General features: G+C 40.8%; 1 protein-coding gene across 1 annotated transcript in view; it reads right to left on the reverse strand.

The window, feature by feature from the left end:
* ST8SIA4 (ST8 alpha-N-acetyl-neuraminide alpha-2,8-sialyltransferase 4) overlaps nucleotides 1–24,902 on the reverse strand; it is a 71,697-nt gene that overhangs the window by 24,201 nt on the left and 22,594 nt on the right. Inside the window, exon 4 of the mRNA XM_069777595.1 lies at nucleotides 18,162–18,455. Within this exon, the coding sequence (XP_069633696.1) occupies nucleotides 18,162–18,455 (294 nt within the window). The remainder of the gene's footprint in view (nucleotides 1–18,161; nucleotides 18,456–24,902) is intronic.

Genomic DNA, 24,902 nt, shown 5'->3' on the forward strand with positions numbered 1-24,902 from the left:
AATGGCTTAGCAATCTCATGAGTTAAAAGCAGGAGATCTCAGGCAAATTTTGTGCTCTACAACAGCCTTTCTGCATTACCCATGTCGATGAGGATCCTACTGTTTTCTAAAGAGATTCAGTAGGAAAAGGACAGATGTTCACTACTAACAACATCAGAGAGCTGAGATACCCAAATGCATGAGCCTAATCTTCCTCTGCCCATATCCTCTCAAAGCTGTCCTTCTCGCTCCTCAGAATTCATTCAGTTCACCTTCTAATTCACTCCACAGACAGCCAGTGTCATCTCTATGGATCAGCTGTGAAACTTCCCTGGCGACTCAGAGAAACCCATGAACTACAGCAAATCAATTTATCTATGAAAACCCACAACAAACCCCTTGGAGACAGCAGAAATCCCAACTGCCATCAGTGCTCTACAGGTCAAGCCCTGTGTTTTGTTTCCAGTGCCAGCTTACAGCAATCCCCTACAGCCAGCCACGCTACACCATCTCCCCAGCACAGAGTCTCCACAGCATGGCTCACAGTACACTTGTGAGGTTTCATGCAGCCCATGCAGCTGGTGCAGGTGTTGTGTACCTCACTGTTTAGAAAGGAGAACACACTGCAGCATTGAGGAAGGGGTTGCAGCATTGAGGAAGGGGTTCCTTCCTTGATCCTGTCTTTATCAGCCCTCAGGGTTTATTTCAGTTATTTTAAAATGACTGCTAGCTCTGCAACAGAAGATAAAAAGAAACACAGATTATTTTCTGAAAGCTTCTTGTCACTGAGACCTATGTTCTGTAGTCCATCTTTTCTCTCTTGCATCTTCTTCTACACTGTTCCTTACTGACTAAAGGTGAGAAAGGCCTCATCTTGAAAGTTCATGCCAAACATGAATCTTTCAAACAATCTGCAAAGCCCACAGATAGATTTTACATTGTAGGAGCAGTCTGGAACAAACAGGAGGATACTGCCCTCTTAGTCCTTCTGTATGTTACGTTTCATCTGAAGCTGAAGATTTTGATATAAGCATAAGCTGTGCCACCTGTTGGTTTCAGTATGACTGATACACCCACTACTTCCTCTCTGCCAACACTTCCGGTGAGTGTGCCAACATTTATACTGAAATGGAAAAAGTAAAAATAAAAAACCCCTCACGAGCCTCCAAAATGTTCTGAAACCAGCAGTTGCACTTCTTCTCAGTAGGGTCTTATCTCAGATCCTTTTACAGATCTTCCGTGCTTGCAAGATGTAGAAGAAAATGATTACTCATTCTGGTTGGAAATTCCCCTGTATCCCACTGCTAGCCAATAAAGTACAACTAAGTTTAAAATGAAGAAGCACGTTCTAGCAATAAGTTTCTCCAAGTCAATTTTCTTTAACTACTTCACTAGATATATGCTTCAAAAAATGAAAATGATGACTCTGGTTCCCATTAAATACAGAGCAGGAAAATGTAAATAAGCTATCTCCACAGTGCTCGTGAGGTATATCAACTATTATTTCAATACAGAAATATTGTTTAAAAAAACCCCATAGGAATAAAAGTAATGGTTTTTTTACATTTTAGAAGTAGTGGTTATTTTCTTAATTCTTCCTGTGGCCCATTAATTCACTTGTTGAAGACTGAAGGACAAATTTCAAAAAAGGACTTTAGTACAGCAACCTTATCGTCTTAAACTCATCATGTGGATCCACACACAACATTAATCTCCCATACATCTGTAGACATGTCCTTATGTCTACACATAAGCATAAGGACAGCAGGACACCTAAGAACAGGATTCACAGGAGCAACATCTGCTGAAAGAGATGCGTAAGACAATGCACAGAGGAGCAGACTTCAGTCTAGCCTCGGAAGGAAATAAGGACTGGTGAGAGATTTAAATCTCATCCCAGCCAAAACACAGGCACACAGCATCTAACTCAACCATGGTGTGCCTTCTAATACCAAAGAAGCAGAATTCAGACCCGTTGCCTGATGAACCAGTTAATTTCTTTCAAAACATGTTCTATGCTTAAAATGTCACCAGGCATGACAGCGCTGACCTAACCACTTGGCTCCTTTATCTCCCAAGTGTTTAGAATACAGCAATGCTCACCCTTTTTCTCACTTTCTACCTCAGTCTCTTAATTTGTTGATGCAAACTGGAACAGGCTAGTAGGCTTCCCTTAGTCTCTGAAAACCCTGTAGTTGGCTGATGTAGCAAATACTCACACAAATTCCTTCCCTCACATGGTGGATTAACCCTGGCCAGCAGCCAAGCACCACACAGCTGCTCTCTCCCTTTCTGCTCCCTCCTCGGTGGCATGGGGGAGAGAATAGGAAGAGCAAAAGCAAGGAAACTCACGGATCAAGGTAAAGACAGCTTACTAGGTGAATGAAAGATAGGGTGGAAAAGGCAATCCCTCACCATCACCCACAAGCAGACTGAGCCCCACCTCATCTCAGCAACGGGCACTTTGGAAGACACCCCTCTCCCTCCCCACCCTGCACTTCTGCTACCACAGTTTTATTGCTTGCTGAGCATGACGCTATATGGTATGGCATTTCCCTTTGGTCAGTTCAGGTCAGCTGTCCTGGCTGTGTCCCTTCCCAGCTTTTTGCCCAGTACCAGCCTTCTCACTGGTGGTGGGAGAGTGAGACATGGAGAAGGCTTTGAGGCTGTGCAAGCGCTGTTCAACAACAGCCAGAACGGTGTTACTAACACCGTTTTACCCCCAAATCCAAAACATAGCACCTGTATTTTGGCACAGGGGTGCCATGAAGAAAGTTACCTCCATCCCAGCCAGACCCAGTATACCTCAGAAAGAGGGATGAACAGGAGGTTTTCTCCTACACAACAGAGAAACATTCTAAACCCTGGACTCCTTTTGTAAAAGGAAGAGACAGACTGCTTCCCCACAAGCTGTGCTTGGGAGGAAGGTAGACATTAGCCTTGGCATTTGGTAACTTCAGACATAAAATGCCCAAATGCTACTCAGTGCTTCTGACTTGAAGCACTTATGTCTTTCTCCATAAACAAACAAGAACCCAAGGACTTCAAACAAATCCATTAAAGCACTCCTGAAGAAACTCACACATACTAGAAAGCGAGGGTACAGAAGATACTAAGCCAAACTGCTTCCTCCTATACTGACACCAGTTTCAGGATTGTCCCAGTGAACTATTTCACTGAAGGACTGGACTGTTTATTCATTTTCACAAACAACCCAATTACTGGGAGTATAAGGTAACTGACAGCATCATCTTCTGTCCATCATGGTCATCCATGCAGAAGGAAATGCCATACTCTATTCTTGATCTAGCTCTGCTAATGCCAATCTGGCAGCTAGAAGTGTAACACAGAAGAATTACAAAAGAATAACTACAGGCATATGTATCCATTTCTACCTTCTTTCAGTTTGGTTTGGACTTTTTGTGTGTCCGTGTCCCGTTCCACGCACCACCCCCCCCTCCAAAATGTAACAAAGATGAAAAGAGAAAAAAAGCTTAGCCTTTAAAATTTTCTCTTTATAACTATTTTTGGTTTTTTTTTTCCCAGATGAAGGGATCAACTTAAAAAAAGGTTAATAAATATATTTAGAACTAGTAGAATTTGTCAAATGATAACAAGGTATCATAACAACTCTCCACTTTTACAGAAAATTTCAGATCCAAAGGCATTTTTAGCCAGATGGTACTGGGCAAAAAGCTGGGAAGGGACACAGCCAGGACAGCTGACCTGAACTGACCAAAGGGAAATGCCATACCATATAGTGTATAAAGCTATAACTTTGTTTATTTCCACATTTCCTCAGTAATTAACTAAGCACTTGAAGAAATCTGTTACTGGCTGGATGCTCAATACAATTGCTCCTCATCACAAAAGTTCAGTAAGATCAAAGCTAAATGCAAACATCTTTGAAAATTCTTGGAAGGCATTACAATCAAAACAAAAAATAGCAGAATTGTCATTATTATAAGTTTTACCTTAGAAACAGCACTTTAAAAGGAAGGAAACCTGACAGAACTTCCTCATGTGCACATGTATCATACAGAATCAACAGATAGCTCACCTCGTGTCAAAAAAAAGACAGAAGCTGCTCTCCATCCTATTAATAATATCTATCCAACATGACTCGCTATGGACTCCAGTTCTCTCTGTAGTTTGATCCTCAAAGACAGACTATAAAAGCTGTTTCTGGTTTGCTTCTCAGCTGCACAGCTACAATTTCTGTTACAGGAGTACGATATGGTCAAATGAGAATTAATTTTGCACGTTTTTATAGTTTTCAGAAACACAGAAATTAACAGATTTTATGAAACCAAAGATAAGATAAAAAAATTGAAAAAATTATAATAATAATACAGTAGCAAAATATTTTTCAAAATAAATATAAATCTGAAAATACGCTGTATGAATAAATTATATGTTATTTATTCCCTGCTTAGCTGCCAACAGCCATTAGCATTATGTACAGTGCTGTTGCTCACGGTAGACAAAAGAAGCAGCAAAACTTGAAAATAGGTAATTTCATTACTATTTTTCTTATAACTGATACTGTTGCTCTCCTCTAGTTGAAACCTGAAATTCAACCTTAGAAGAGTAAGTTTTACAAGTCTTAAGTATATACATTGCTGATAATCAGGAACAAAGCAGCTGCCAAAGCAAAAGGGACAAAAAAACCCAACAACCCCACAAACCGAAAACTCACAGAATTTTATTATCAAAAGGTAAATAAAAATAATGGTTGTCGCCCCACAGTCATTGTCCTGGGTTCAGCTGGGATAGATTTAATTTTTACAGGAACCTGGGAGGTGGGGGGCATAGCCGGGGCAGCTGACCTGAACTAGCCCAGCAGCTATTCCATACCATGTGACATCATGCTCAGTATATAAATGGGGAGCGGGCCGGGGGGTGGGCTCTTCTTTTCGGTGGGGGAAGTGGCGGAGCGTCGGGTCCCGGGTGGTGAGCAGTTGCACTGTGCATCACTCTTTTTGTATACTTTTTCATTAGTACCGTTGTTGTTGTTGCAATTTCTTTGTGTTGTTCCAGTAAACTGCCTTTATCTCAACCCTCGAGGTTCCAGGTTTGGGGTTTTTTTTCTCTCCTCCGTCTTCCCCCTATCCCACCGGAGGGGGGCGGGAGGAGTGAGCGAGCAGCCGTGTGGTCCTTTGTTACCAGCTGGGCTGAAACCACGACAGTCCTTTTTGGCGCCCAATGTGGGGCACGAGGGTTGAGATAACGACAGATCTGGCCAGAGCGTGTTGAAACAAATTTGTCATACGCATTCCTTATACTAGATAAATAGATGTTAGTCACAATGTTGGTTCATTTGTTTACATGGTGGCGTTTTGTAAGCTCTTATATGCTCTACGTATTGCCTGTAGTTGCGTATCTCATCTCTGGGAGAGTGATTGGGATTATCATTTTGCTGTACTGGGCAATGTCGACTTGTGAAATGATTACATCACTGGTCATGAGGTTAAGCTGGTATCTGTATGAGGCAGTGATATCATTTCCATACTTTGGGCACCTTCTGTCGGATTTTATTGGTAATTACACCCAACCCATGGGGAAGTTACGGGGGGATACTTCCCCCCATCCATTCGCCTCCCTTTTCTCCTTCTGACTAATTACAACAGCTTTCAAGAATTTTGAATATCCTTGGGATGCGCAAGCCAGTGTGCTGTTAGTGCTATGCCTCCTGAATATGTTTCAGGTCTTGTTTAGGGCTACAAAAAGGCTCTTTAAGAGTACCACCCAGAGATCTGCCCCAAAGCTGGATATTCATGGGTGGCACGGCATGTGGGAGGATGTGGGCAGGTATCTAGAGAACTTCTCACCTCCAGTGGCTTGGAAGTTCACTCCCGAACAACTACAGAACCCTCATGAAGTGGTAGAATATTTGAAAGAAAAATGCTGTGGTTATTCCAGAGACATACAACTTGCTGCACTGTGCTGGGCCCTGGCCAGTATCTACCAAACACTGCTTGATATTATGCAGCACCCTCAGGGGGAAAAGGGGGAAAAGATGGAAAACAGGACAACATGCACCATGGCTACCCCAACCCCGACAACAGGCACCGTGGCTACCCCTACCCTGGTGACAGATGCTGCAGCTAAACCAGAGAACCAACCTGTGCCAGTATCAGTCGCCCCTGTACAGAAAAAGAAACACACAAAGAAATCAGTTCGCTTAGTGAGAGATGAAAATGAACCAGTGTCATCACGAGAATAGGAGGAGGAGGCAGAACCTGAAATAATTACCCGATCTCTATCCCTGAGTGAGTTGCGTGACATGCAGAAAGATTTTAGCCACCACCCAGGTGAGCACATTGTTACCTGGCTGCTCCGATGCTGGGATAATGGGGCTAGTAGTGTGGAATTAGAGGGTAAGGAGGCCAAGCAGTTGGGATCTCTGTCTAGGGAAGGGGGCATTGACAAGGCGATTGGGAGAAAAACACAAGTCCTCAGCCTCTGGAGGTGACTTCTGTTAGGTGTAAAGGAGAGATACCCCTTCAGGCATAAAGTTACATGTCACCACGGCAAGTGGACCACCATGGAGAGAGGTATCCAGTACCTGAGGGAATTAGCCGTGCTAGAGGTGATTTATAACGATCCAGAAAATGCGCAGTCACCCACAGATCCAGATGAAGTCCAATGCACACAACCAATGTGGTGGAAGTTTCTACGAAGTGCACCACCAACCTATGCCAACTCACTGGCAGTAATGTCCTGGAAAGAAGGCTATGGACAAATGGTGGACGAATTGGCTGTCCAACTCCGGCAATATGAAGGAAGTCTCTCTTCCTCCCTACAGGCCTGTGTCTCAGCTGTAGAGGAATTGTCCTGAGAGTTCCAGCAATTCAAAGTGGATATGTCCTCCTCCTCACCTGTACAGGCCCGCATCGCAGTTATTGGGAGTAAGCGTTCCTCTGCCCAAGAGAGAGGAGAGAGAAAGTACACACGACGGGCTAACCTGTGGTTTTACCTGCGTGACCATGGAGAGGACATGAGGAAGTGGGATGGAAAACCTACCCCAGTCATGGATGCACGGGTATGGGAGTTGCGAGAAAAAGCAATCAGAAAAGAGGATTTTTCTTGGAAAACTGCTGCTCCAGTTTCCCGTGAGCAGTCCCCTGGACGCAGTAGATGGGCCGATCACATTTCTGATCCTCTTGAAGGGACTTCTGATTCATGTGTGCAAAAAGTGAGTAACAGATATTCTAACCAGGATTAGAGGGGCCCTGCCTCCAGCCAGGTGGAGGAGGGGGACAACCGAGTCTACTGGACAGTGTGGATTCGATGGCCTGGCACATCAGACCCACAGGAATATAAGGCTCTAGTAGACACTGGTGCACAATATACCCTAATGCCATCAAGTTATAAAGGGGCAGAACCCATCTGTATCTCTGGTGTGACAGGGGGATCCCAAGAGCTAACCGTATTGGAAGCTGAAATGAGTCTAACCGGGAATGAGTGGCGTAAACACCCCATTGCAACTGGCCCAGAGGCCCCGTGCATTCTTGGTATAGATTATCTCAGGAGGGGGTATTTCAAGGACCCAAAAGGGTACCGTTGGGCCTTTGGTATAGCTGCATTGGAGACGGAGCAGATTGAACAGCTGTCTACCCTGCCTGGTCTCTCCCAAGACCCTTCGGTTGTAGGGTTGCTGAAGGTTGAAGAACAACAGGTGCCAGTTGCTACCACGATGGTGCACCGGCGGCAATATCGCACCAACCGAGACTCCCTGATCCCCATCCATAAGCTGATTTGCCAACTGGAGAGCCAAGGAGTGATCAGCAAGACTCACTCACCCTTTAATAGTCCCATATGGCCCGTGCGGAAATCTAATGGGGATTGGAGACTAACAGTAGATTATTGTGGGCTGAATGAAGTCACGCCACCGCTGAGCACTGCTGTGCCAGATATGTTAGAGCTTCAGTATGAACTGGATTCAAAGGTAGCTAAGTGGTATGCCACAACTGACATTGCTAATGCATTTTTCTCCATTCCTTTGGCAGCGGAGTGCAGGCCACAGTTTGCTTTCACTTGGAGGGGCGTCCAGTACACCTGGAATTGACTGCCCCAGGGGTGGAAACACAGCCCCACTATTTGCCATGGACTGATCCAGGCTGCACTGGAAAAAGGTGGAGCTCTAGAGCACCTGCAATACATCGATGACATCATCGTATGGGGCAACACAGCAGAAGAACTTTTTGAGAAAGGGAAGAAAATAATCCAAATCCTTTTGAAGGCTGGTTTTGCCATAAAAGAAAGTAAGGTCAAGGGACCTGCACAGGAGATCCAGTTCTTAGGAGTAAAATGGCAAGACGGGCGTCATCAGATCCCTGACGTGATCAACAAAATAGCAGCTATGTCCTCACTGACTAATAAAAAGGAAACACAGGCTTTCTTAGGTGTTGTGGGCTTTTGGAGAATGCATATTCCAAATTACAGTCAAATTGTAAGTCCTCTCTACCAAGTTACCCAGAAGAAGAACGATTTTAAATGGGGGCCTGAGCAATGACAAGCCTTTGAACAAATTAAGCGGGAGATTGTTCATGCAGTAGCTCTTGGGCCAGTCCGGACAGGACAAGATGTTAAAAATGTGCTCTACACTGCAGCTGGGGAAAATGGCCCTACCTGGAGCCTTTGGCAGAAAGCACCTGGGGAGACCCGAGGCCGACCCCTGGGGTTTTGGAGTCGGGGATATCGAGGATCTGAGGCTCGCTATACTCCAACTGAAAAAGATATTGGCAGCGTATGGAGTTTGATCTGCCTCAGAAGTGGTTGGTACTGAAACACAGCTCCTCTTAGCACCCCACTGCCAGTGCTGGGCTGGATGTTCAAAGGGAAAGTTTCCTCGACACATCACACGACTGATGCCACGTGGAGTAAGTGGATTGCACTGATCACACAACGGGCTCGCACAGGAAACCCCAGTCGCCCAGGAATTTTAGAAGTGATCACAGACTGTCCAGAAGGCAAAGATTTTGGGATCTCACCAGAGGAGGAGGTGACACAGGCTGAAGAGGCCCCGCTGTATAATAAACTGCCAGAAAATGAGAGGCAATATGCCCTGTTCACTGATGGATCCTGTCGCATTGTGGGAAAACATCAGATGTGGAAGGCTTCTGTATGGAGTCCTACACGACTAGTCGCAGAAAATGCTGAAGGAGAAGGTGAATTGAGTCAGTTTGCAGAGGTGAAAGCCATCCAGCTAGCATTAGACATTGCTGAAAGAGAAAAGTGGCCAGTGCTCTATCTCTATACTGACTCATGGATGGTGGCAAACGCCCTGTGGGGTGGTTACAGCAATGGAAGCAGAGCAACTGGCAGTGCAAAGGTAAACCCATCTGGGCTGCCACACTGTGGCAAGATATCGCTGTTCGGATAGAGAAGCTAGTGGTAAAAGTACGTCACCTAGATGCTCATGTACCCAAGAGTCGGGCCACTGAAGAACATCAAAACAACCAGCAGGCAGATCAGGCCGCCAAGATTGAAGTGTCTCAGGTGGACCTGGACTGGCAACATAAGGGTGAGCTATTTATGGCTCGGTGGGCTCATGATACCTCAGGCCATCAGGGAAGAGATGCAACATATAGATGGGCTCGAGATCGAGGGGTGGACTTGACCATGGACACTATCGCACAGGTCATCCACGAATGTGAAACATGTGCCGCAATTAAGCAAGCCAAGCGGCAAAAACCCCTGTCGCATGGGGGGCGATGGCTGAAATATAAACAGTGGGAGGCCTGGCAGATTGACTATATCACACTCCCACGAACACGCCAAGGCAAGTGCCATGTGCTTACAATGGTGGAAGCAACCACTGGATGGCTGGAAACATACCCTGTGTCCCATGCCACTGCCCAGAACACTATCCTGGGCCTTGAAGAGAAAATTTTATGGCAACACAGCACCCCAGAAAGAATCGAGTCGGACAACAGGACTCACTTCCGAAACAACCTCGTAGACACCTGGCCCAAAGAACATGGCATTGAGTGGGATATCACATCCCTTATCACGCACCGGCCTCCGGAAAAATCGAACAATACAACGGACTGCTGAAAACTACATTGAGAGCGATGGGGGGTGGGACTTTCAAACACTGGGATACACATTTAGCAAAAGCCACCTGGTTAGTTAATACTAGAGGATCCGCCAATCAGGCTGGCCCCGCCCAACCAAGACTTCCACATACTGTAGAAGGGGATAAAGTCCCTGTAGTGCGCATGAGGAGTATGTTAGGAAAGACAGTCTGGGTTAGTCCTCCCTCAAGCAGAGGCAAACCCATTCAAGGGGTTGTTTTTGCTCAGGGACCTGGGTACACCTGGTGGGTGATGCAGAAGGATGGGGAAGTTCGATGTGTACCTCAGGGAGATTTGATTTTGGGAGAGAATAGCCAGTGAATTGGGCTGTATGATATTTAACTGCTAAATAACCTGCCAATGCATGTCATTGTATCTATAGTGTCTATATGCCATATCAAGGGTATTACTGTAAGAATTACCCAAATGACTGCAGGATGGACTTTGAAACTGAACCAAGTACAACAGCGATAGAACTTGAACTGGTACCCAGCAATTTCCTCAAGATCAGCATCTTCGACCTGCAGACCAAGGACCTGAGTTGCACCAAATGTACTAGCCACAAGTTCCAGAGGCAGCATACAACAACCCAACATCTCACACCATCTCTCTTATCCTGAAGAACTGTTACAACAGATGGAGCCCCAAAGTCATGGACTAAATAAAATCAATGGACACATTAAAGGGATGGCCCATAGGCTAAAGGAATACCATTTGTGTGTGTGTGTGTGCGGGGGGGGGGGGGTGGGTGGGTGGGGTATCCATCTACTTATATATAAGACAAGGAAAGTGGTAGTGGTTGACTGGAAAATGTAAGATCTGGGCATGATGTAGATGGTATAGAATAAGGGGTGGATAATGTCCTGGGTTCAGCTGGGATAGAGTTAATTTTTACAGGAACCTGGGAGGTGGGGGGCATAGCTGGGGCAGCTGACCTGAACTAGCCAAGGAGCTATTCCATACCATGTGACATCATGCTCAGTACATAAATGGGGAGCGGGACGGGGGGGTGGTCTCGAGTTTCGGTGGGGGAAGTGGCGGACCGTCGGGTTCCGGGTGGTGAGCAGTTGCACTGTGCATCACTCTTTTTGTATACTCTTTCATTAGTACCGTTGTTGTTGTTGTAATTTCTTTGTGTAAAGCCAGTAAACTGCCTTTATCTCAACCCTCGAGGTTCCAGTTTTATTTTCTTTTCTCTTCTCTGTCTCCCCCCTGTCCCACCGGAGGGGGGCGGGAGGAGTGAGCAAGCGGCTGCGTGGTCCTTTGTTACCGGCTGGGCTGAAACCACGACAGTCATGACCAGGCTTTTCATAGCCTACTTCGTGGGATGGACCAGACAATGAAAAATACAAAAAGCAGACAAGTTTAATACACATTCAGTTTCTTCCTGGTGTCCTCCTCTACTTCAAGTGCGTTTGCCCCCATGGAAAAAGCTCTCATTTCTCTCACAAAGCGACATATCTCTTGACAGACCTTGCTAAATCTTCCCAAAACACAATAAAATAGGAGATCTTCTGCAAAGGAAATAAAAGTGCGTCCTGAGAAACTTTGAACCAGATAAGGAGGCACCCTTATGAGGTGCATGGGCCGTGAAGCCCTGGTAATTAACTGCTAGACTGAAAGATCAACCCTGGAGTGTCTTCACTTCAGGAATGGGAGCATCACCTCCTGCTCTCCTGTTAGTACAGGATCCCTGGATCCAAAGAATGACTTCACACAACAGATTAAGTTCTGAAAATCCAAACTAACTGGCATCCCATCTGTTTGTATAACTTACCAACTCTACTGATAAGTTACACCAAGGGCACAAGGGTACTGTAATATAGAACTCCTATTTTAACATCCACATATATGAAAAACGGGATTGTACTCCACTGAAAAGTAGGGAAATGTGTGAATCTTTCTGCTAATATTTTGAATATTTGAATGACATGATGCAAAAGACACAGTCATTTTATATTAAGTATAGCATTGTATTTTTAGCCTAATGGCCTTTTTTTTTAATCTTTTGTTTTCTGCTGCGGTTATTTATTCATCTGTGTACTCCAAAATGTCTTCTCTTAAGAAATATATTTTAGCAGTAAAGAAAAAAGTGAAGTCTGTTAACGGTAAGAAAAGAAACAGAAGTGTTTACAATATGGAGTGCTCCCAGCAATTGTTTCTTCATTAGCACAGAGCTGCTGGAGAACTATTTGATTTCTGCATATTTGAGTTTCTCCAAGTATTTTTCCTGTAATTCCCACAGCAAAGGACTCCGAAGCCATGGTGAAGTTGTGTAAAAGGTCACTACATTCAAACAACAGCTGTTTGCTTTCACTGATAATGGAGAAAAGACTTTGCACTGAAAAGTGACCATAAACAGGCACAGCATACTCGTCACACAGACAAAACAGACAAAACACAGTGGGAATTCTGCCATGCTTAATGCAGGATCAACTCTAATACCACTCTTTTGCAGGCAGTATCAAGGAGGAAATAAGCTGAGCAGAGGCAAATCCCACAGGATGGATGTCCATGCAATTGTTCTATACCCAGAAGAGGGGAAGGAATCCTATGTGAAGCAATTTCAGCAATACTGCAGCCGAGTGACTAAGAGTTCATGGGATGGCTCCAATAGGAAGAAAAGCCAAGAAAACATTCTTACACATGAAGATGAGTGTGAGAACTTTGTTTTGTGGAGTTGGGAGAGGAAACATGAGAGGAAACTTCTCAGAAAACTACTGCATTGTAAAAGACTGTATTGCTTGCTGGGGTGGGGGGTAGCGGTGTTCTGCCTCTTCAGCAAATGCCTTCAGATAATCGCCAGCAGAAGCAGAAGAGCAGTGGCAAGGCTGTGGGAGTTAACTCTGGCCTCCACCTAATGTACCAACAAGATGCTTAAGTGTCAGGAGCCCTCTCTACTCCCTCCAGGGAACTGCAAGGCAGGATACATAGCAGAAAGCATCTGCTGATTCTACTTTCCGGTTTGGTTGTCTGCTACCATTGGTAGTAAACAACAAGATCTGGACTCTAGTCCCAGCAGGGTCAGTTCCTGTTTGCCTGTTTAATGCACCTTCCATTAGAGCTCTGGTACTGAGACCAGACTCTATACAGACACTATCCACACCTCAGAGTATCATCTGACTTTGAAAACATTATTAAAAATAATCTTAATTAAAGAGTTCAACATCAAATCTCAGGCCTATTAATAAATCAAAGTTTCTGAAATTTGCTGTTAAATTCAATTTAAAAAAAAAAAAAGCAAGCTGTGTGGTTTGCTCATTATAATTAACCTTCCTGGCAGTAGCATTAGAGAGCAAATAAATCCTTTTAATCAGCTAAGCTCTTCATTTATAGATTCTAGTTCCATCTTGAACTCTGTTACATATTGACTACCTCAATTATGTTGTCAATAATACATGCACAATTACATAAAAAGTTCCATAAAACAGCTTTTAGAAACACTTTGTGAAAAAATCATGCAACTGCCTCCAAATCTCTTTCCCAATCCAATATTCTTACTTGAAACACAAACTTGGTGATCAAGAAATACAAAAGCAAAATAGAGAAAATAAATTATCACATGAAACCACTTGATCTAAAACTACTGAAGTAAAAAATATGAATCCTATGTCCATTTAAGATATGCTACTGATTACAAAAAAGTAGTTATGTTGGAGTTAGTATTTACATAATCTGTTTTTAAATCTTTGAATCCCTCTGAGATTTTCCAGGAGTGGCCATCACTCACAGAAGTTTAATAAGGCATGAAATCTGTAAAAAAGAGATTTCTTTTTCCAACACCACATTACCTTTTTTATGACCCAAAAAGTGCACAAATGGACAGGAAAAAATAGTTTTTCAAAATGATTTCAGAATGCAGTCATTATTCTATTATCTGATCAAGAGCAACTACCAAATACTATGTGCTGCTCAAAAAGTTTCTTTCATTAAAAGAGAAGGAAAAATAGGAGAGAGAATTTCAGTGCCATGTTATTGCAGCAAAACTGCTCTGTTATTATGTAGGAATACAGAATTTGGCCTCACTACATTGGAACTGAAGTCTAAGAAAGTTAATGTTCTGTCTTTAGAAACTGCCTATGCCTAAAGACTGATGAAGGAAAACAACGAATTTGCCTGACCAATTTGGCAGTGTGATACACACAAAGAGAAATAGAGACAGTACCTTCCAAGCCTTGTGGCTGCCAGCCTGCACCCTTCAGCATTAAACATCTCTATTAGTACTTAATATGTCAGGTTGGAATTATGAACTTAACTTTATTGATGATTAGTTACTTGAAGATTTAGCCCACAATATACTACATTTCCATATTTTTAATAAAATAGTAGGTGCATTAAATCAAAGAACTCTTGATATGAATTGAAATTTACACTGGGAATTTGTTCTTCCAAAAAAAAAAAAAAGAAAACCTTATAATTACAGCTTTTTGGAACAGACATCTTCTCTTTTCAGGCAGTTTTCAGGCCTGTAGCAGTGTTTTGTATTTTTAGATTATGAAGACATGTAGTTGTAATACAATACATTGATGTTTCAAATAAAAGCCTCATTTCAACCAGCTGAGCAATATGGGTATGGTATAGCCGTGTGGTATACTACATCCACAGACTTATCTGTGGTATAGGAAGATCAGCATGGGTGCATAAGTCTTCTGAAATAGCTTGATGGGATCTTTTAGCTTGTTAAACATAAAATTGCACCTTTTATTCGTCTCCATAAGAATATGCTTTCAAGTTGAGGACAGTTCTTCAGTAGACTCTCCTGGTATTATGTCTTTGGCATGGTCTAACAAAAATCTCATTGTCTTTACAAATTTGGGAGGGTTTCAAAATATAAAAAGTAACATAAGACCCATACTGACTTTCTTGACTGATTCTCTTATCATTAAAGTCTAATTTAAAACAGCTCTACCTACCTTCATATAAATTATTATTTAATGCAAAATATGCATACTCAAAGAGTGAAGCCAGAGTGCTTTGGAATTATCAAGGAAAGAAACCAGAAACAGAAGAAGTTAATACTTAGTTGCATGGAGGTTAAGAGGGGTTTGGGGATGTTACAAATATTAACACAGGACAATGATTGCAAATGCTACATTCCCATGTGTCTGCTCTAAACTTTTGTAGCCTTTAATGAAAATCACTGAGCTACATTTAAGCACAAAGACACAACCATCTGAGAATGCTTACAATCTACAAAACAACAATTGCACATGCAGGTAGTTTCCTTGTGTAAAGTAAGACAGTCTACAAAAAACACTTCTTCCAGTTCAGCTTTCCTTATCATGCTTTCATCAGTAAATCAAACTCCACCTACCTCTTATGGCTTAAGAGGTTGAAAGACGTAGCATAAGCCTTGCATTCTCACAGTCTTACATATATGCTTAGGCACCCTATGAAGGAGATTAGGTGCTCTGCACAGGTCTTACTGTATATTTTAAAATGCAGGTTTTGTGGGTAGATTTCCTGGTTTTGCTTCTTATTCAACTAACAGGAATCTTCACATTCTATTTATTTTACCCTTTCTGTTTTGCAACACCACAGGCTTCCACTAGGTCATCACTGTTAACATGGTCACAAACTTGCAAGCAGAGAGCTTGCAAAAGCATCAAACATACAAACAAATATATCAAATCTATCAAAACAAACACAAAAAATTAGTTCAGATTCATAAAACAACGAGTGTTTTATAGGAGCTCCTTTTTGGTGGTGTCTCTTCAGAGGCTCATAAATCATCAGTTTACACTGAATTTGAAATAAACATGAGCACAACAGATAGAACACAGTATTATGAAGATTCTCCTTAAAGCCAAGTATGTAAGTTGCACACACTGTTTTAAATGGCTGCAGACTTAGCTGTCCATTAGTTTCAAACTGCAGTCACCACTTGTGACTTGCTTAAACTTTCCCAAGTCTTACTGCTCAAAATGGACTGATTTGATAATCAGGTCATGCAGCTTTAAATTTTACTTTATTTTTCAAGTTACTTTACTTATTTTTAGAAAATACTTATTTTTAGCTCAGGCACATTTTTATTTAAGAACAGTTTTTGCTTAATTTCTCATACTACCATGGCATTCCATTTTGACATACAAACCTAACAGATCTTAGAGAGATGTAATTCAAGCTGTAACAAGACAATACTCTTTCCCTAAATTTAACTTTGCTGTAATAAAAACCTCATTATTATGGGCTGGTGCTTTAAGACTGCCGTCTAGGAAATCTAAAGAATATTTGTTCCAAATGTATTAGTGCTAACTGTATTACTTCCAAACTTGACTCACAAAGACATATTCACCTCATGCACCTCACTTCATGAAGTCAAGAGTTAGACCAAAGATAAATTTGACTTCTTGTTTTGTTCCTACTTGAATTACAAAAAAGAACAGTAAAGAATAAAATTTGATATTCGGTTACTTCCCACAAGAAGTGGAGGACCTAAGGTTTAGAGCACAGATTCAAACCTGACAAATTTGTGCAGTCATATCAGATGACACTGCTAAGTATAATCTGATATCCAGTAGTCTAAATTTTCAACACCAATTCTGACAGTAGAGCTTTTGTTGCCTTTCTTTCAGAGAGACATCAGTGCTAATTCTTTTTTTAAGACAAAGCCCCCTAAAGGATGTTAAAGTTGGCCAACTGAAAGACTGCATATTCTGAATTACCATTCACATTTGAGAATTTTGCCCACATTTAACAGATGAAAATGAGAACAGCTATTTGTAAACTGGAAGTAATCTTATTCAGATTTATACACACACACAAAACCCACCACACCTATCCATGGGTTATAGGCATTTTGAATACATGAAAATTCCACACAATCAAGGCCCATAAATAGCTAAAGTGTAACTGTATAACAGAACAACTATCCAAACAGCTATGGAAACTGAGCAACTCAGTAAAAAATTAAAGGATTTCCAAATTCCAAAGGAAACAGATTATTTTTTCCAGTGCCAGAAGTGTACCACATGAAGAATACAGCAGTTAATCTATTTGCAACATGGCAGAAGGAGAAAAGCATATTCAGAAGTCCTAATATCCTGAAGAACAACATATTTCTCATATTTCTAAGCTTTATTCTCATACTCCTGTACTAGATTGCAGTAACAGCTCAAACATTCCCTCTGATCTTATCTCTGCTGCTGTAACAGTAGCAACTTTTTAGGCAGATACATGATCAACAACTGGGATACAAGCCAATACCAATACTTTAAGGCAACTCCCAAAACCCCACAGACATAGTTCAAGGAACTCAAACTGAATATTATCATACTGTCATAATTCACTGCACAAACAGATACTGCACTACCATCATCTTCTGAATGTTTCTCATGCACAGCCCTATGTACTCTTACTTGTAGTGACAACAACATTGGAGCCTTCATCTGACAGTCTTGTTTAATTATGGGGCTAAAAAAAAACCGTCTCTGCATCTGACAGTCTTGTTTAATTATGGGGCTAAAAAAAAACCGTCTCTGCACAAAGCATGGATGTTTTTGTTTGGTTGGTTGGTTTTTTTACCAACTGCTAACATTAATATTGATCAGAATCACTGAAAAAGTTTTTGAATTGCCCAAGCATCTGGCCAAATTCAAAAGGAGAAATACTGCAACAAATCCTAGATGTTTTAGAAAGGAGCTCATTATTTTCAGATCTGCCAGTCTTCATCATTTACATGGTTGTTACCTTACCCCTATGCTATTTAAATTATACTTTTTATCTCCATAGTCTTGCCCAAGACGACATGTAGCACTTTCATTGTCCTCTGATTTGATGACACACAGATACTCTTTGAATTCAGACTATTTTGTCATTAATTTATCACTATAATGATCATTAAAAAATTGTGTATGTAAAAGTGAAAGTGAAAATTTATTGTGCTAATGCATTTCAGTTGTTTGCATTAGAGCAGGCTAAATGAGTGGATGACATTTACTACCAAACAAACTTATTTTATCATAAATGCAATCCATTACAACAATAATAGAAATATCAAACTCCTTTCAACATTTTACTTGAGCTTTTCTCTGCCTGTTAGGAATTCTAGTTATTAGCTTCATTGTGCCAAGGACAGACCGGTCTTTTCCAGACACTTACCCTCTGACAGCATGAATAAGTCTCAGTGATGGATAGGCGGTTCGCACTTTCAATTTATTCTTAAGGATTAATGCATTAACCCACTCCACATGCTTCTCTCCGCCTTTGACCATGAAAGCAGGGATCCAAAGGACACTGTCATTCAGCATGGATAGTCTATGCACAAATTTTTCTCTGTCACTCTCATTCCGAAAGCCTCCAAATGCTCTTTGTACAACTGATGGGTTCATGGTAATAAAATCAGATTTAGTTCCCACATCGGCAGCAAACTCCACCACAGGAGCTAGATTGCACCTGAAGAGGAAGAAATTAATGGGAAAAATGAAAATAAATATGAAACAATAACTCAGAAAAATGTGTGCATGAAGGGAAAGCTGCAAATGAACATGAAAGCCCATTTCAATTTGCATGAGAAAAAAATACCAGTGATAATAGGTGTGATAACACGTAGCATTTTACCCAACTTGCACATTCATTAGACAAATCTTTAAAAAACATTAAATGCACATAATGCTGCAGGAAAAAGAAGTTCTTTGTACATTTGAAAACCATGTCATCATGCTTTAAAATGCATTGACAGCTATAGTAGCACTTACGAATAAGAGTATGCTTTCTAACACCTATTACCTTTCATTAGTGTTCATTTGTCATCATGTTACTAACAGCTCACACTCTTCTAGGACGCCATGCCAGTCAGTTAAAGCAGAATTTATACAGGTTAGTAATTGCATTTTTTTTTACAATACAGTATTTAAATATGATTTACAAATGAACTCTACCCCATGTTAAATGAGTTTTTGGTATTTTGGGTTTTGGCATTATCACTGCAGCTGATCAGATGTTGTGAAATTTAGTATTTTCTTTTAATTTTGAAATGAAATTTTTGGAAAAAAGCATTAATCTTTCCATTTTCCTTGATATCTCATTATCAAACCTCATTTAATTTTGCAGTAGCTTTGTGCTTTTTTCTAGGCTTGAGAAAAAGGTCTCATCAGCCCTTTGTTCAGCAGTTTTTAATCTCTGTTACATAAATACATATATGTGTATTTATATGTAATCACACACAGGCAGTATTCTCCATGGGCAGCATTGGATGCAGGTGACAAAATGCAATTCAGAAATTGTGATTTCAGTGACCAGTATGATCCAGCTGAAACAAATCACCTCCACAACATCCCAAGTGAATTAGCCTGTAGCTGGTATGCCCCAAATAAGTATCCTGACACAAGAATATTTTCACAATTTAACCAATTGCTCTGTTGAGGTGAAGGATGCTAAGAAGCAATGTTGGAACTAGGTCCTTCAAAAGATTTGTATATTATTATATTCTTAATATAAATAGTATTCTATTAGTTCTGCAGTTCTTTTCTGGTACAATAAAGTTTTTACTTAAGCTTATCCCTTAGCATCTTCTAAAGGGCAGATCTCCAACTTCATCTACAAATAACTGAAGTCAGCAGGGCAATATTAACACCAACTGATCACCTAGTCCTGACTGATAATACTAACTTCTCAGAACATCATTTTCATTCTGTAATTATCAGCTAAAGAAGCGGTCCTGTCTTCTTAAGAAAGAAATATTTGGAAGACTGTAAAGTGTATATATTCTTAGGAGGTAAAGCTGTCCAAGTTTCTGATGACATGTGGGTAGATGTAAGCTTTATTAGGAAACAGATTTACATTCTTCAGTATCTTTATACATCCATTCCACAAACCATCTGCATGTATTAGGCTGCTAAGAGTAGTATGTTTTAGAAAATGGTAGTTAGGGCACAAGAAAAAATTCCACTGATTTCAATATTGGCTTTGAAAATTTTTTCTAAAAACTTTAATGCATGAACCTATAACCTGCAATTGTCAGAAGTTTGGTATTGCATAAAATCTAAAAATAAAAAAAATAATCAAACCAAGGACTTAAAATCAACCAAATTCACTAAATTACACCTGCTCTTGAAAATACATCTTTTAAGGGCAGACTGCACATAATGAGGGATTCTTGCATAGCAGGGTTTTTTTCAGTAGTCACACGTACATGCATGTGATAGTATCTGTTACTTACAAACATAGGACAGAGCTTGACATTGCAAATCCTGCTCTGTGTCCAGTTTTGAGAAGCACCTATGTACCAACACTATCTTGTTGAAAAAGCTGTATGCCATATGCAAAGTGTGCACATATGAAATAGGCCTTGTGGTTCTAAAATGATTCTCTGCCTTTTGACAGCTCCCTTCTGATCTGCCAACAGCATCAGTGCCTAAATCTTAAAAGTGTATGTAGTTTGAAACCAGCATATAAATGTAATTTCACCTAAAACCTGAAAAAATCATCACAGGCATACCAAATACAAGGGCTACCTACCTTGCATGTCATTACTGCTTCATCAGTAGTATACTTAATATCAAATACTGTATTTTAGAAAAGTATACAGTATAAGCAGCATAAATTCTTAACAAATTGCATATTCAGATTTTTCAAGTATAACTTCAGAAAGTAATGAGCAATCCAAATGCACTCAGTAACAATGGAGTTTTCTATTGTCTATGAACAATTATTTAGAATATTAGTCGTATTTTTCAAGCTTAAGCTCATATGTCTCAAATTAGACAGCTGATTATAATATTAGAGGCAGGTAAGGCATTTTGCTTTCCAAATGCAGAGCACCTCTTAACCTTTGATCTTTTAAAAATTCAGTTATATAAATGTGGATTAGTAGCAGTGCTGAAGTTTGAAATAATGCAGTAAGTGCATCTGCACTTTGAAAGGCTCTGTTTTCAAAGAAGTAACTAGATGCTGTTAGCAGTACACTAAGATTTTTCTTTTAGTAGAATACGAATGTAAGACAAGCTCTACACAAATTTCTAGCTCTGTTAAGGAAATAGACATTACTACATTAGTTGTAGTTGACCAAGTTATAAAAATAATACCCCCATTAAGCCACCTCTCATTTTCTTAGAGGTTATTTCCTTCAAAGAGTGATTCTAGTGCTCATTAAATTACAAGTGTCAATATTAAATATTTACAATATATTTATCCACGAAGTTGGAAAATATAAAACACCTGCTACAACCCCTCAATTAAAATCAGCACATTCTTCAGTACAGAGTAAATGTAGCAGTTATGTCAGAAGTGTTTCCATATGAGTTTAAGAGTTTATGTGCTAGTGATGAACGGTAACACTTACCCTAAACTGCTAGTACCTGATCATTTATATTTCCAGGTGAGTTCAAGAAAATTTTATAGAAATGTATCACAGAATCAAAGAATGGTTTGGGTTGGAAGGGACCTTTAAAGGTCATCTAGTCCAATGCTCCTGCGATGAGCAAGGACATCTTCAACTAGATCAGGTTGCTCAGAGCCCTGACCAGCCTGATCTTGAATGTTTCCAAGGATGGGGCATCTACCACATCTCTGAAGCAACCTATTCCAGTATTTCACCACCCCTGTTGTAAAAAATTTATTCCTTATATCTAGTATGAATCTACCCTCTTTTAGTTTAAAACCATGACCGCTAGTCCTATTGCAACAGGCCCTGCTAAAAGTTTCTCCATCTTTCTTGTGTGTTTCACGGCTAATAAAACTAGCTATTGTATATTTGCATATAGACCCAAGTACATGTAAATAGTTTTTGTTACCTGTTTCAGAGCTTTTGTCGTAACCTCTAGTGCATCTTTGTGCTATGCCAGAGTTTCATACAGTTGGAATTTTTAAGTTTATTTTGTTAGCAGACATCAATGATCTCCCATCAATTCTCAGGACTCTTTCAAGAAAACTTGGTATTCAGAGACACACATGAACATATACTTGTTTTCTTTTAAGTCAAATTAAGAAGCCTATTAACTGAAAACTTTGAAATAGGCAATGCAGTACCCTTCCCTTGTTAAATTCTTCAGTTCTAGCTCATTTGTCCTAAGGCACAGAATGCTGAATATATCCACAACAGTGATGAGGAGGTGAGGGGGGGCTCTGCACCACAAGCTTTACTTTTATATGCCTAGAAATTTGTACACAGCAAACGAAACCTTTATTTTAAGTTGTCATTGCTATATCAAATCCAGCAGGAAGAATAAATAGAAGACTGTCATTTACTGAGCTTCCTCTTTCTCACATGCCACATTATTGATAACTTGCAACTATATGATTGCTTAAAATTTGACTCCAAAACACAGTTTTCTGCAACATACCATCATCTTCCATTCATTCTAAAAAAACTTCAGTATTGCCTCTATGTCAGTCAACCTGCAAATATAGAATCATAATCATTTAGGTTGGAAAAGACCTTCAAGATAGAGTCCAACCATCATCCATGCCCACTAAACCATGTCCTGAAGTACCCCGTCTACTTTCTTTTTGAATACTTCCAGGGATGGTGACTCAACCACCTCCCTGGACAGCCTATTCCAATGTCTGACAACCCTCTCAGTAAAAAAAAATTTCCTAATATCTAACCTAAATCTCCCTTGCCTCAACTTGAGGCCATTTCCTCTTGTCCTATCTCCAGCCACCTGACAGAAGAGACCAGCACCCACCTCACTACAACCCCCCTTCAGGTAGTTGTAGAGAGCAATAAGGTCTCCCCTCAGCCTCCTCTTCTCTAAACTAAACAGCCACAGTCCCCTCAGCCGCTCCTCATAAGACTTATGCTCCAGGCCCCTCACCAACTTGGCTGCCCTTCTCTGAACACTCTCCAGCAACTCAATGTCTTTCCTGTAGTGAGGGGCCCAAAACTCAACACAGTATTGAAGGTGCAGCCTCACCAGTGCCAAATACAGGGGAACACTCACTTCCCTCCTCCTGCTGGCCACACTATTTCTGATGCAGGCCAGGATGCTGCTGGCCTTCTTGGCCACCTGGGCACACTGCTGGCTCATACTCAGCCAGCTCAGTCAACCAGCACGCCCAGGTCTTTCTCTGCTGGGCAGCTTTCCAGCCACTCTTCCCCAACCCTGTAGTGCTACATGGGGTTGGCGTGACCCAAGTGCAGGACCCAGCACTCGGCCTTGTTGAACCTCATACAATTGGCCTCAGCCCATCGATCCAGCCTGTCCAGATCTCTCTGTAGAGCCTCCCTACCCTCAAGCAGATCAACCCTGCCTCCCAACTTGGTGTCGTCTGCAAACTTGCTGAGGGTGCACTCCATCCCCTCACCCAAATCATTGATAAGTAAGTAAGTGGGCTGCAGGTCAAAGCTGAGCTGGGCAAACTCAGCTATGAGGTTACTAACATGGAGAATATGAGAATAGGTTGTAATTAACAGTCACACATAGCACTGAAGATTGACTTGAGCAATTAAGCAGACAGCTGTAAATATGAGCATTGAGAATATACAACACATTATATAAGGGTTTGTAAACCTCCTTCTCCTGAGCCCAAGCTATTGACTGTTTCCAGAGAAACTGATGAAATGCAGCTTGCCACAGCACCAAGAATTTTGCATAATAATGGTTTTCATGAGTTCCTTTGGTTTCCTTTTTTTTTCCATAAAAATTCACTGTAAGCATATTCTTTAAAACTAACAAGCTTATGCCTGGTTTTTTTCCTATATAATTTCGTTTAATCAGAAGCTCTAGCTCATTCTTTTTTCCCTTGCACTAAACTAGCAAATAATTAGAGTCATTATTTGCTCCCATACTTTTTCTAAGCACTATCTATGGTAGAAGTGTTCAGAAATTGGTCTAATGAGACAAAGATTGGCACATTTGGGAGAAGGGGTTAGGAAAAAACCTAAGTAAGTGGAAAACGTTCATAATCTGTGTGATTGGTATAGGCAATAATATGCAAGGTACCTCAAATTAATGCTAAAGTCCGTGTTCTTCCCATGACATCATCCCAGACCATATCCAAAACCTCAGCACATCCATTTCAACAGGGTAGTCTGTCTAAACTTGCTATTGGGCATCAATTATACAATTTAGGCAATGAGTAAGTTTACACATAGTGTTCATGTATAATCATGACACTGAAAGGCAAATATATATATATAAAAATAATATTCATAGTAAAAATGCTGAGGTTACCACACATGAGCTTTCAGTGTGGGAACAGAGTATTTTCAACAGGAACATGCACTGCAATGCTATCACTAAAAAAAGATCTGGGGTAACTGGGAAAAATTAGTTCATGTCTGAAATATCACATGGTATTTGGGTATCTGTAGAGTAACTGAGATCAACTGAGATCCTAAGATACACAGATCAAAAAGTTTCAGCGATTGAAAACCTGCTTCTTCCACAACTGTGTGTTGTATGTATTAGTCACAGTGGGATATACTAAGAAAAAGTGTATGGAAAAAAGAACTAAACTGCCAATGGCTGGAGTTGCATGCCATGAGAAAAGACTGAAGAATGGACTAAGTGCTGCTATACCACACTTACATCAAAGTAATCAACCGTGGGTTTGCTGTGACACCTTTATGGCCCAAACACATCCACAACATATTTAGTCTTTTAGAGAGCAGAGTTTAACAAAGAAAATAATGAAATCATATTCACAAAAATACACTTAAATGAGAAGACAGTTATTCCACACAGATTCAGTTGAACTTGCTTGGTGACTAATAAACAAACAGTTCATGTATATGCATGTAAATGTCCAATACGTAATATTCATAGGCCATGTATCAGTATTTTCAAGTAAATTTTAAATAAAAGCCTTAAAAATTTGCTTGAGTAAAAGCAATTACTATTTCCATTTTATTTGACATTGAGAACTAAAAGAATATTCTTCATATGGTAATAATGCAAG

The sequence above is a fragment of the Haliaeetus albicilla genome, chromosome Z (assembly GCF_947461875.1).
Source record: "Haliaeetus albicilla chromosome Z, bHalAlb1.1, whole genome shotgun sequence".
Lineage (NCBI taxonomy): Eukaryota > Metazoa > Chordata > Aves > Accipitriformes > Accipitridae > Haliaeetus > Haliaeetus albicilla.